This window comes from Trypanosoma conorhini, assembly GCF_003719485.1.
Source record: "Trypanosoma conorhini strain 025E chromosome Unknown Tco_14.4_contig_00573, whole genome shotgun sequence".
Taxonomy (NCBI): domain Eukaryota; phylum Euglenozoa; class Kinetoplastea; order Trypanosomatida; family Trypanosomatidae; genus Trypanosoma; species Trypanosoma conorhini.
Window position 1 is genome coordinate 1 of NW_021704660.1, and position 12,132 is coordinate 12,132.

Sequence of the window (12,132 nt, forward strand, 5' to 3'; positions counted from 1 at the left end):
TGCCAGGGAGCGCAGGCACTCGCACGGCAGGGTGTGGCGGACCAGAACGGCAACGCCGCCGCCGCGCCTGCCGCGGGCCCGGTGGAAGTCCGTGTACCCAATGAACATCGTCGCCGTGGCACTCTGGTTCTTGACCTCCTGGAGGAGAACGATGTCTGGCGGATGCCGGGCCAGAAGTGCAGCTAGTGCGATGTTCTTGACAGGCGAAAGGCCCGCGATGTTCAGCTGCCAGGCGACAACGGAGCCGTCCTCATCGGGGCCCGGGTTCTTACGCGGACATCCCCGCAGCGGGTGATGTCGACGGAGTGACCGAAACGAATCGGACGTGCGGTTTTGTCGGCCGGTCTGCACGCAGACCGCTTCACCTCCCCACGCCGGACACGGCGCGGAGCCTTCTCGAGGGGCGAGGTCGTCCTGGTCTCCGTCGCGCTCGCGGCAGCGCCCCGCTGCGGTGTTCTCGTGGTCCAAAGCCTCGGCACCGCGTCAAGGTGCGATTTCATTGCTGCGCGCGTCGGGGGCCACGAAGGAGTTTAGTTGCAACCGCGGCGCGCCCATGCAGCTGCAAGCAGCGTCTTGTTTTGCCGCTGCCGTTTGTGTGTGTGTGTGCGTGTGTGGGTGGGCTGGTGGGTGGGTGGGGTGGGGGTCAATCGGTCCGCCCCGGGCCGGCCGCCGCGTTGCGACCGCCGGCGGTCCCTGCCTCCGGGCCGCTGCGGCAAGGGCCCGCCCAGCCAAAACGACCGGGCGGAGCACAGGAGCTCGCGGCGCCCCTCGCCACCGACGCGGGCCGCCCGGCCCGCGCAACTGAAGTTCCGCCACCGGCATCGCGGAGTCCCTGCGGTGGTGCCCGCAGAACGGTACAGCCCGGCCGCGCAAAGAGCGCCGCAAAACTCACCAAGGCGTGGCGCGCGGGCATGCCTCGGCACGGCCGCATGCCGCCGGAGGGAGAAGCGCCCGCACCAGCCGCTGCGCTGTCGCCCTTTCCGCCCGGAACGCACCCCGCCCCTGCCCGAGCTTCCGTGCGGCTTCTGCGGCGCGGCTCTCCCCAGAAGAAGAAGCACAGTGCAGCACGGAATGCGCGGCGCGCACAACCCTGATGCCAACCGGCACCGCAGCAGTGGCGCAAGAAGGCGTAATGCCCCGGCGCCGCGCGTCTGAAGCGGCGGGATTCCGCTGCTACTTCAGATCGTCGCGTCATGGCTTTGTCGTCGTGGCAGGTCTTGCGGAGCAAAAGGGTCGAGGATGGCGTTCTTGGGGGGTGAGAGCTAGGTCCTTTTATTTATTTATTTTATTTTATTTTTATTTTTATTTTTATTTTTTCAACCGTGCGGTGGCATTGTTTTTATTTATACTCTCAACGTTCTCGGTTTTTGTTGTTTGTCATTGCCTTTTCTTCCCACAAGAATTTATCTGCGAGACTCGCTGGCGGTTATACATTTTTTTTTATCGTGACTGGCGTTGTTGCGGCCCATGTGTTTTGTCTGCGGTCAGTTTATGGGTGTTTGCTTTTTCTCCCTTGTATTTTTGTTTGCTTCACAATAAGTTCCTTTAGGAATTTCTTTTTGAATTTCGAACCCATCATTGAATGCTGTGCTCGACTGCATTGTGAATGCGGCGGAAAAGCTCTTTACTTTAATGTTCTCATACTCTGTTTTTTTTTGTATTTTCTCCCTCGCCTTCTGACGAGGTGTGTAGGAGGTTACATATCAAAACAAATAGCGCCGATTAGCTGTCTGTTGCTGCCTTCTATGTAAATAAAGGGAACATACTAAAACCGTGAGGGTGTGCAGAACCCATGTGAATTGTCAGAGCTTAATATGGCGTCATCATTGACCGTATAAGGGTTTGCTGTAGGTATATCCATATGTGCCTCTCTAGGTACATGAATGGGCAAATATGTCTAAACAAGATAAATGAATTAAGAGTTTTCTATCACCATTTATGTCTTTCAAAAGAAAGAGATGTGCCTTTCCAGCTGTGTGTGTGTGTTTTTTCCTTGCTGTGCTTCGATGACTGGCTAAATATCTTTGTAGATGCACGGCTGTCTTGGTAACTCCATTCGAACTACTGGAGAAAATGGATGACAGCGGTAGCCTTAGCTTGCTCTTTGTTTTCCTTTTTGTGAACTTGCGTGTCTTATTCGCCACCAAAATCGACAAAACCCCGCTTTTATGAACCCTATTCATAGCCCTTCATTTGACGCTATTATTATTATTATAACAAAACAATATTTCATTATCCCACGGCATTTATTAGTGTCTTGGCAGTTCTGCATTGCTTCAGTTTAGTTTTTATTTTTCTTCTTTTTCCCTGGGGAATATTCTGCGGTTTAATTGTTCTACTCCCTGGGGTATCGCTTAAACAAATGGAGAAAGTAGGAAAAGATAGCACCTGGAGAGGAGCAAGCCAGGCATTGGGGTCTATGAGTTTGGTATATACATCTTTTCTTATTCTGTCCTCCTCTGGCAACCTTTTTATTTGCTTATTTATAATTAATTTTTCGTCTTACTGCCTGTTCCAACTAACAGAATATATATATATATATATATATATAATATAGGTTTCCACCATCTACTCTGAAGCCTCATACATCTAGTGTTAACAGAGGCACCCTATTACGCATATATTTTCTGTGATCTTCGGTAAGTAATATGACCCGTTTTTTTTTGCTTTTTTCTTCTCATAGATGGTGGTGAGCTAAATAATGCGGAGGTTAAACCTTTTTATTCTTTTTTAATAACCTGGGTTTTGTTGTTGTTGTTTTTGTTTCATCCCTGCTCATCCCAGAGGCCATGACGTGTTAACTGCGAGATATATATATTTGCGTATTACTCTCTTGTAGGCATTGAGGTTTCATAAAAAATTCCTTTATATTTGTTTCACTGGGTCCCATGTGGCCTTTTTTTTCATGCCTTCATCGGCAGCCTTCTTTGGGCGTATTAATGTACGAAATGCGGATGCGATGACTCTGGAAGTTAATATGGAGGGGAACATTACAGGGGTTATTGGTGAATTGTTTAGGAGAGGAGGGGGATGAATGAAAAATTTTGGGGAATGCAAACGACAATAAAGCGGATTTTGTCTCTTTTATTGTTGTTGTTTTTGCCTTTTCCAAAAATTTGCTTTTGATTTTATATTGCAGCTTGTGTGTCGCTTTGTTTCTTCATCTTTTTTTTTGTGCGTTTAACAGGAGTTTTGCCGGTTATTATTATTATTATTATTTTCCTTTTGCATCCTGCGGTTTGTTTCCCTTTGGCTCAAAAAAGAAAACAAAAAGAGATAACACACAGGTGGCGTGTGGTTTCATTTATATCAGCTGGCTGTCACGAGAATGATGAGGCGGTATGAAAGGACAAAACTAGACGTCCTACGTGAGAATCGGTTTCTGCGCCTGTGTGAGATTTCGTACAGACCGATGTGCCACAGTTCTTCACTGGACGGAGCGGAGGAAATTGTCAGTGGAAAGAGTAGAACGTGGGAGCTGGTGCAACGGACTGGTTTGCAACCCTCTCCAGGAGGGCCCCCATCAACAACTGCGCCATTTACTATAGATGGTGCGGAGATTTGCGCCTTTTTGCGTCGTTCGGATGGTGTATTTCTTGTTCTAGTCGCACAGTATCGTCCTCCACTGGATGCCGTGGTGTGGGAGTTCCCTGCAGGGTTAGTGAACAAGGGTGAGGATGTGCAGAGGGCCGCCTTGCGTGAGCTGAAGGAGGAAACGGGCTATGTTGCCACAGAAGAAAACATTATAAACGTGACGGATGCGATTTGCTATGAGCCCGGGCTCACCGATTCCTGTTGCAAGCTTGTGCGGGTGGTTGTTGATGGTGAGAGAGAGGTCAACCGTTCCCCGGTGCAGGAGTTAGACGATGACGAGGATATTGAGGTGATTCTGCTTCCAGTGTCGTCAAAAAAGTTGGACGGTGACGGCGGTGATGATACTCCTCTGCAGTCATTGAATAAACTGCTTGAGGAAAAAAAGAAACGCCAGCCGCGAATTATTGTTGACGCAAGGCTATACATGTTTTTAGATGGCCTTTCCCTATCGAAGGCGATGCTGCTGTAGCACGAGGTGAATGAAGGAATATACATATATATATATATAAGCGGTGGCTAATATTGGCACGAGGCTTTATTATTTTGCCGAAAGTAAAGGGATTAGGGGGAAAAAAAAGGTGGGGGGATAGTTCGATGGAAGAAAATAAGAAGAAATATATACATATATATATATATGAATGCAAACACGTCTGCGGATGAATGTTCCTAGTCTATTTAATAAAACTTCTTTTTTCCTCCTATGATTTTCCTTTTTTTTTCTGTCTTGGGGCTGAGAGTGGGATTTGTTGTTGGCGTCGGTGTTTCCTGCTAACGCGACAGCAAGCAAGAAGCGGGAGACGCGCCTAGATGTGCGCTCACGCGTCTAAGTTATCGTCCTCCGCACGGATGGCCGTCAGGCGTGTGACTCTCCCGCACCCGTGGCGTTGCCAGAGCAGGTTTTTCTCAACAGAGCTGGGAACTCGAGCGGAGGCACGGAAAGTGAATTCACGGGGGAAAAACTTCACGCTGGACCCCGTGGAAATGGAGCCCGTCTTTGCCGTAGCCCGTCTTGCCCACACGCCCGAAGCGGGAGACCTGTGCACGTCAGATGCAGGGCCGCGAAAAAGTGGTTTAGTGAGCAGTGACGCGAAGGTGTCGTGTAGCGAAGGCGAGACAAACAAGCTGGCACAGGTGGCGTTAGCGGCGGAGGATGAGGAGCCACTTGCGAGAAATTTACACAACACGATAGGGCATACGCCGTATCGTGTTTCTTGGTACGACTATGGCGCGGTGAGTCCTGCCAAGCGGTTTACCTACTGGGCCTATCGCCGTCTACGCGAGTTGCCGCCGGATTGGCAGGAGTATTATCGCCGCATGCTGTATCAAGAGGTTGCCGCGGCGCGTTACGTCAATCAAACCTGGGACTGTTTTATGATGGTAGTGGACGGCTACCGAAAGGCAAAGTGGGTGCTTAAGAAGTACGGCGTTCCCATCGACGAGAGTCTTATTCCGAGACCGTACAACAACTTTTGGGAAGAGACAACGCACGAGGAGCGGGTGTGGGCGCATCGACGCTCGCACCAGATGAAGGAGCTGCAGGCGCTGCACCGAGACGAGGACGAGCTTGTCTTTGGCGCCCATTCGATGGACCGCCGCGAGCTCTCGTATGGGTGCATAAAAAATCTCCAAACAGGCATGCAGGGGGGAACCCCGGTACACGCGCATGATCTACCAGCCCCCTGCGAGGCGGACGTCAGGACCTCGCCGCACACCGACGAAATGAGCAGCGCCCTCATGTCTAGCATAGAGGACGACAAACTCTGGAATCCGGTGTTGCGCTCGCGCCTGCACACGCAGCGTTCGAGGGCAGAGGCTGAGTTGTACTCGTTTGAGGACGATGAGGAGGAGGAGGCAGCCACGCGTTGAGTGATGTATGTCTTCTTTATGCCATATTGGGCGCAAGCGCGCCCTTTTTTCATTTTCATTTTTTTTTTGCTTTGATGTTCCTTTTACCCAAGATGCGTCTTGCAGCCTTCATCAAAAAAGAAAAAGAATAATCAAACAAGCAAACAAAAAAAAACAAATAAAATAGAAGGAAAGTATCATGGGAATATAATTAATACTTTTTATTTTGTTTTGGTGTATATTTTCTTCCCCCCTTTGATTGCCTGCCTGCTTTAGCTTTGGACGGGAATTGCGGGCGGCGCCAGGTGGCATCCCCCTCCCACCTGCCAGACTTTTAGGCAACACGAGTAGGACGTGCAGGGGCGCAAGCTGGCGGCCGCTTCCCCGCTGCGATGGCCGATCTCTTGACGCTGCAGCAGATCACGGAGCTGAAGGAGGCCTTCGCCGTCTTCGACAAGGACTCCGACGGCAGCATCACGGTGGACGACCTCGGCGAGGTGTTCGAGGCCATCGGCCAGAAGGTGTCGCGGAAGAAGCTGCAGGCGATGATGGCCGAGGCCGACCTGGACGCCAACGGCGTGATTGACTTCCCCGAGTTTCTCACCCTCGTCGCCACCAAACTCAACGACCCGGAGGAGAAGGAGCTGGAGCTGCGGCGCGCCTTCAGCATCTACGACCTTGGAAACAGGGGGTTCATCAACGTCACCGACCTCAAGTTTGTCATGGGCCGCCTCGGCTGCCCACTCTCCACGGCGCAGGCGTTTGAGATGATCAACGAGGCAGACACCGACGGTGACGGCCGCCTCAGCTTCAACGAGTTCCGCCGGGTGATGATCGAGGGATGGCCCTGAGGCGTGGGCGAAGAAGAGGGGAAAAATATACAACATCAACAGCAACCGCGACAAACACACAAATATGATGCTTCTTGTCTCCTTGCAAGGGAAGAGAGGATGATTGGCTACTGCAAATGTAAAATAACCAAAAAAAAGTCATGCAGTGAGCAGGCGAAGGAGGATCTCTTGTGGCGTCTGCCTTTAACTCTTCACAGCTCGCTTTCAAATGTATAGCATGCGTTTGCGTTACTTATGTATCTCTTTCTCTCTGTTTGCATGTGTGCGTCTGATCTCTTTCGCTTTCTTTCTTTCACTCTTTTGCTGAGGCAGAGTTGTTCTTCACGCCAGGGTGTGGAGGTGGGGGGAGGGGAAGGAAGCCGGTAGCGGGTGACCAAGCCAGCGGGTGCAGGGCACGCAAACACGGCGAGCGATAGAGAGAGAGTGGACAAGGCAACGTAGTAGTAATAATAGTATATTTATCTACCTCTGTCTAGAAACAACAGCAACGGCCACAACCAACGACAAAAAGCGCACACAGCAAAGAGCCGCTGCTGGTGCTTCCTGCAAGAGGTGAGGCGTGAGTGAGTGGGCGGGGCGGGAATGTTGCAGTCCCTGCTTCACCACTCTCAACAAGGCGAGGCGGACGGCGAGAGTGCTGCTCCGCCGCTGCTGCGGAGTCTGCTGCGCCCCGCGTCGCACTGCCCACTATTTGACGTGACGATGGAGAAGGAGCACGCCTGGCCGTGCGCCAACCTGCTTAGCGGGAGCGCGCGCTACCGCGCCCAGTACGAGGACGGGGCCCACCTTGTCATGAGCGACAACCGCCTCCTCGTGGTGCGGCAGGGCGAGCACTTTTACTGCCCGCCGTGGGACAGCCCCATCCACGACGCCTGCATCCGGCAGCAGGGGGCGGACGGGGACGCCGTTCTGGCGGTCGGCCTCGCCGACGGCGTGTATGTGGCGCAGCTGCGGGCAGCCCCACAGCTGCAGGTCGCGGACGACGTCTTCGTCGGCACGAAGCACGCCGTGGAAAAGATTGTGTTTGCCCGCGACGGGGAGCTGGCGCTCTGCCACGGCAACGCCCACGTGGCGACCTACCAACTCGTCACGGGAGGCCAGCAGAAACTGGGCCTGCTCCCGGTCGGCGGACGTCACCCGTTAAACTTCCTTCACACGCTGGCGTCGCTGTGGGACACGCGCCGCTACCGCGACAGCGCATACGACGCCAGCCGCGGAAGACTATTCGTGCTGTCGAACGCCGAACTCACGGTGTGGGGACGCGCGTCGACGTCCGCGTTCGCCGCGGAGTGTTGCGTGCAGCTGCAGGGGAGCGCGGTCGCCGTGCTCCCAAGTTCTCCGCTGCACCGGTACGCCACGCTCGTCTTCAGCAACGGCGGGCGGCAGCCGGTGCTGTTTGAGGAGACACCCGCAAAGCGATCCGACGAGGCCCGCCGCACGGTGCTGCGGTTGGGGGCGGTGCGCCCCCTGCCGGAGGACGTTCGCGTCGACAGCGTGGAGTTGGCGTCGCAGGATGCCGAGGGGACGACCGTGTTGTACGACGCACGGACCTGTACCGCACTCTTGCTGGCCGCCGCCTCGCCCATCTACGAAGAGATTTACGACGTTGTGGAGGTTGTCTCCGTGCTGCGGCTCAGCACGTCGGCAGTGGGGGTGGCGTGCATCAGCGAGCCGGCGGACCCTGCCGCGGCCTTCATTGTGTACGGCAAGGCTGGGATTCTGTGCCACATCGGCGTGCGGTCCCTCGGTTGCATGTTCGCGGAAATTGTGCGGCAGCCAGGCCCAAGCGACGGGCCCCGCGCCTCGCTGCAGCGGCTTGGCCCAAAGCGGGGCATCGGCGCCTTGGTGGGGGCCGCCTTCGCCGGGGCCGCGACGGAGGCGTTGTCGCCGCTGCTGACAGACCTGCTGCAGCCGGCGTTTCGCGGCAGCGAGATGCGGGTGGCGCCTGGTGTGCACGGCATCGTTGCGCTTGTGCACCGCGCGATGGCCCTGGCAGAGTCGCTGTGGCGTGCCCCCCTCTCTTGGCATCAGGCCTGTGGGCTAGAGCGCATGGCCACCCACCTGTGGGCGTGGCACGAAAAGCTGGAAGCGCTGCTGCGCCCGTCTGGCTACCTCGACTGTCCCAAGCCGCTCGAGCTGTCGTGGAGCGGGTTTACCGCCACCGCGCCTCACCCGTTCACGCTACGCACCGCCCTGAATGCGCAGGCGATGCTGCTTGCGAGGCTCCTGCGGGGGCTGCAGGACGCCGGGGTGCTGTGCTGGCTGTACAGTCTGCGACTGCGCGGCAGCCTTGGCACAGCCGTCGCGGGGCGGAGTAGACTAGATCGCGTGGTCTGGGGCGATGACCCGGCCACGGCTGTCACATCGCTTTGCCTGGAGATCCTGGCAACGGAGGATCGGTTTGCGATGGCTCAGCTGGAGGCGCGGCGGGGACTTCTTCCGCCGCGCGCCCGCCACGCCGTGAGCGTTGCGGTTTGCATCGCAGCCAACCAGCCGGATGCGGCGTTGGCGTACGCCTGTGACAACGTTCGGTCGCTGCGGCAGGAGCAGGTGTTTGACTACGTGGCGGAAAAGCTCGAGGGGGCCTTCCCCGACAGCATGCCGCACCTGCGGCTGTTGCTCTGTTGTCTGCGGCACAGCCGCGGCGCCGTCGCGGACGTGCTGGGGATGCTGGAGCGCTACAGCCAAAGCGAGTCCGCCGAGCAGCTGAAGCGGCGCCTCGACGTCGTCCTGCAGGCGGCCGCCGAGCACCCCGCGCTGCAGCACGCCGTGCTGCGGTGGATCTTCAGCCACCCCCTTGAGGACGACCGCGTGATGGGCTTCGCGGAGGCGCTGGAGCAGCACGCCGTCGCGATTGCGGAGCCGCACACCCTCACCGCGCTCTTCTGCGACTGCTGGCTTAATCGCACGCGGCGCCCCGCCGCGGCCGCGCGCGGGTTCTGCGACATTGCCCGGGGGCAGCAGCGCCTCGGCCTTGCCTCGCGGATTCTGTGCGTGAAGCTCGCCCTGGAGGCGGCCCCAACGACGTCGGGGCAGCTTGTCTACTTTGTCCTGCTTCTGCAGGAGGAGCTGGCGGATGCCATCGCGGCGGCGGCGGCGGCGGCGGCCCCGTTGGAAGCCTGGCAGCAGGCGAAGGCCGAGGCGGACGTGGACGAGCTGCGGCACACGTACCTGGAGGAGCGGCGGCTCTTTCAGCTGGCCGGCGAGTACCAGCGGCAGGGCGGGGCGAAGGTGCAGCTGGACCTGCTGAAGGTGCACCCCGAGACCCCGGAGGGGGTCACCGTGGAGGTGGTGCAGGGCCTGCTCGAGTTTCTCCTCGCTACCGGCCTGCGCGCGACGGAGGCGGTGCGGAACGTTGTGCGGGAGTACTACGACGGCTACGCGGCCGGCCTCCCGCTGCTGCCGTTTGTGGCGCTGCTCGCCCAGCACGGGGAGTCGGCGGCGCAGATCGCCGCGCTGCTGCACTCCAGCGGGGTGCCCCCGGCCGCCGTCTTCGACGTCTTTCTCCACTTCCTCGACGAGCGCGACGAGGGGGCGGGGCTTGGCGCGGGGGCCGTGGCGACGACGCTCGCCGCGACGGTGGCGCAGCTCTCCGGCGAGAGCAGGGAGCTCTGCGCGGCGTACCTGCTGGAGCGCATCCGCGGCCTGCTCGCTGGCGAGCACGCGGCCGCAGCGCCGACGGGAACGGCGCTGCAGACGGGCGAAATTGCGCAGCTGCAGCGCGCCGAGGCCTCACTGCGGCGGCCACGCACGGTGTCGCCCGTGTGAGCGCAGTTGCGGGTCCCTGCCGCCGCAGCCACCCACACATGCATACAGACACACACGCGGCGAGTAAAGGAAACCGACAAGAGAAAACGAGGAAACTAAAAGGCTGCGGCAATGACGGGGGGAAACACGGCGGAGCGTGTGTGTGTGAGGGAGGCGTGCGGGTGTTGCCACACGGCCGCCTCGGCGGGAGAAAGGGGATGGGACGCCGCAGCCGCATCAGCATGGCGTGCACGCAGACGCAGGAGGAGACAGTGGAGGAGAGAGATAGAGAGCGCGAGAAATAATGATGATAATAATAAAATAGAGGTGAATGGACACGTTCTGCGGGCAGGAATGGGATAAAGACGGAACGAATGAGAAGCCAATACAATGGAATCTGTCTTTTCATTTTTATTCTTATTATTATTATTATTCTTCCGTCTCTCTCCCTCTTTTTTATTGTCATTGTTTGTCCCTTTCTGATTCTCCCTGCTGGCCTTTCTGCAGTCCCCCCCCCCTCTGCGACGACGACGACCGCTGCAGCTCCTCCTCCTGCACTTGCCACTTGTGTCCCCGCTATTTACTTTGGTGTTATTACCTTCGTTTTCTCGTTTACATCCGTGGCGGCCTGCGTATTTCCTCACTTTATCTTTTCGTTTTTGTGGTTCTCTCTCTTTCTTTGCGGCGCACACCTTTTTTTTTTTCTTTATTTTTTGTTGCTGCCGCCGGTCCCTTTTCGACGCTGTGGGAAGTTCGCCTAGTCATGCGCCGTACCACCGCCCTCTGGGCCGCGCGGCTGTTGAGCCTGGCCGCCGCAAGCGCCTCCGCCCGGGCCAGCCCCAACTCTAGCAGCAGCAGCAGCGGTATTAGTGGCGCCGAGGCCGACGTCAGCCGCGGCGCCGGCCTCTTCTTCGCCGACCGCGCCGTGAAGCTGACGCGGCCGAGTTCCCCGGGCCTCTCGCTCAGCTGCACCCCCTCCATTCTCAGCTGCGACGCGCCAGACGCGGCGGCGACGGTGCGCCTGGCCACCGCGGAGCCTGGGCAGGTGCCGCTGGCGAAGATTCAGCTCGCCGGCGCCTGCGCCGTGTCCCTCCTCCGCTCCAACCGCATCGCGTTTCACTGTAGCGGGGAGGCGGGCCGCGTGCAGCGGCACGAGGTGGGCCTCAAGACCGGCGACATCCTGGCCGTGCTGCGGGGGTGTGACCGGATGCGGGGCTGGGACTCCCTCGAGCGCACGCTGCGCAGCGTCGCCGGCGAGGACCTCGAGTACACCGCGGAGGAGGTGCTGCTGCGGCTGGCCTCCGACGCCCGCGCCGCGGGGGGCGACTGCAGCGACGTGCTCTCCACCGGCGTGGCGGCGGCGGCGGCGGCGGCGGGGAACGGGGCGCCCAACGGCGTATGCATCATGGCCGTCGTGCGCCACTGCCCCTCCGCCCGGCTCCCGCAGCCGCCCTTCCACCTGCAGTGCTCCATCGGCTGAGGCCCGTAGCGGCGGGGGCCGCGGAGCCCCTCCGCAAACAGCAACGAGAAGCGGTCTGGGGAGACGAGCGCGAGCGCGAGAGGAAGGGGCGAGGGAAGAAACGCGCGAGCGGGGACCACCTCCACCTGCCTGAGATGAGGAGGAGTAGCCGGAGGGGGAGGGGCGAAAATAAATAAAGTACTCCACAAACGCCGGTGGAACAAAAAAAAAGAGAAAGAGTGCACGAGTGTGTGCGTGAGAGAGAGAGGGAGAGAGAGAGAACGAAGTTCTTGCTTACGTGCGGGGGAGGAGGTTGGGGAGTTGGCCCACGCAAGCACGACAAGGAAGCAGCGCGACGGAGCCGAGCAACCAACCTCCTCCCCCGCCTCCATCCCCCCACCGACCACTTTCCTCCCGCCGCGCTTCTCGTGTGCTTGGAGGAGGCAGCGGGAGAAGTAGTCGAGGGGGGATGCTAAAAAGAAGTATATATATATGTATACATCTATGTAAATATGCACATACGTAAGTAAACCCGGGGTGACGAGGAAGTCAGTTGGAGTTGGTGGTGGAAGTGGTGTGTGTGTCTTTATACTTTGTTTCCCTTTTCCTTTTTTCCCCTCTCTTCTTGTTTCTTTT

General features: G+C 57.8%; 6 protein-coding genes and 1 pseudogene across 6 annotated transcripts, besides 17 other annotated features; 5 read left to right on the plus strand and 2 right to left on the minus strand.

The window, feature by feature from the left end:
• Positions 1-20: 20 nt before the first annotated feature.
• On the minus strand, positions 21-544 carry Tco025E_07425 (hypothetical protein; annotated as a pseudogene).
• Positions 545-592: 48 nt separating this feature from the next.
• Positions 593-641: a sequence feature (G-rich).
• A 2-nt stretch (positions 642-643) lies between these two features.
• Positions 644-1,195, minus strand: Tco025E_07426 (uncharacterized protein; the record flags this gene model as incomplete). Its single annotated transcript, XM_029374291.1, has 1 exon — positions 644-1,195. One exon carries the CDS (start codon positions 1,193-1,195, stop codon positions 644-646), a length of 552 nt encoding a protein of 183 aa, XP_029225603.1.
• A 75-nt stretch (positions 1,196-1,270) lies between these two features.
• Positions 1,271-1,316: a microsatellite.
• A 1,210-nt stretch (positions 1,317-2,526) lies between these two features.
• Positions 2,527-2,556: a microsatellite.
• A 186-nt stretch (positions 2,557-2,742) lies between these two features.
• Positions 2,743-2,765: a microsatellite.
• A 434-nt stretch (positions 2,766-3,199) lies between these two features.
• Positions 3,200-3,219: a microsatellite.
• A 109-nt stretch (positions 3,220-3,328) lies between these two features.
• Positions 3,329-4,063, plus strand: Tco025E_07427 (nudix hydrolase; the record flags this gene model as incomplete). Its single annotated transcript, XM_029374292.1, has 1 exon — positions 3,329-4,063. The coding sequence occupies one exon, from the start codon at positions 3,329-3,331 to the stop codon at positions 4,061-4,063; it is 735 nt and encodes a 244-aa protein (XP_029225604.1).
• Positions 4,064-4,081: 18 nt separating this feature from the next.
• Positions 4,082-4,102: a microsatellite.
• Positions 4,103-4,208: 106 nt separating this feature from the next.
• Positions 4,209-4,230: a microsatellite.
• Positions 4,231-4,440: 210 nt separating this feature from the next.
• On the plus strand, positions 4,441-5,460 carry Tco025E_07428 (uncharacterized protein; the record flags this gene model as incomplete). Its single annotated transcript, XM_029374293.1, has 1 exon — positions 4,441-5,460. One exon carries the CDS (start codon positions 4,441-4,443, stop codon positions 5,458-5,460), a length of 1,020 nt encoding a protein of 339 aa, XP_029225605.1.
• Positions 5,461-5,506: 46 nt separating this feature from the next.
• Positions 5,507-5,545: a microsatellite.
• Positions 5,546-5,572: 27 nt separating this feature from the next.
• Positions 5,573-5,628: a sequence feature (A-rich).
• Positions 5,629-5,831: 203 nt separating this feature from the next.
• On the plus strand, positions 5,832-6,290 carry Tco025E_07429 (calmodulin; the record flags this gene model as incomplete). The annotated part of the gene is made up of 1 exon (XM_029374294.1): positions 5,832-6,290. The coding sequence occupies one exon, from the start codon at positions 5,832-5,834 to the stop codon at positions 6,288-6,290; it is 459 nt and encodes a 152-aa protein (XP_029225606.1).
• Positions 6,291-6,872: 582 nt separating this feature from the next.
• On the plus strand, positions 6,873-10,058 carry Tco025E_07430 (uncharacterized protein; the record flags this gene model as incomplete). The annotated part of the gene is made up of 1 exon (XM_029374295.1): positions 6,873-10,058. One exon carries the CDS (start codon positions 6,873-6,875, stop codon positions 10,056-10,058), a length of 3,186 nt encoding a protein of 1,061 aa, XP_029225607.1.
• A 242-nt stretch (positions 10,059-10,300) lies between these two features.
• Positions 10,301-10,337: a sequence feature (GA-rich).
• Positions 10,338-10,361: a microsatellite.
• Positions 10,362-10,433: 72 nt separating this feature from the next.
• Positions 10,434-10,444: a microsatellite.
• Positions 10,445-10,474: a microsatellite.
• Positions 10,475-10,494: a microsatellite.
• Positions 10,495-10,730: 236 nt separating this feature from the next.
• Positions 10,731-10,755: a microsatellite.
• A 45-nt stretch (positions 10,756-10,800) lies between these two features.
• Tco025E_07431 (uncharacterized protein) lies at positions 10,801-11,517 on the plus strand (the record flags this gene model as incomplete). The annotated part of the gene is made up of 1 exon (XM_029374296.1): positions 10,801-11,517. One exon carries the CDS (start codon positions 10,801-10,803, stop codon positions 11,515-11,517), a length of 717 nt encoding a protein of 238 aa, XP_029225608.1.
• Positions 11,518-11,726: 209 nt separating this feature from the next.
• Positions 11,727-11,777: a sequence feature (GA-rich).
• Positions 11,778-11,978: 201 nt separating this feature from the next.
• Positions 11,979-12,025: a microsatellite.
• Positions 12,026-12,132: the final 107 nt, after the last annotated feature.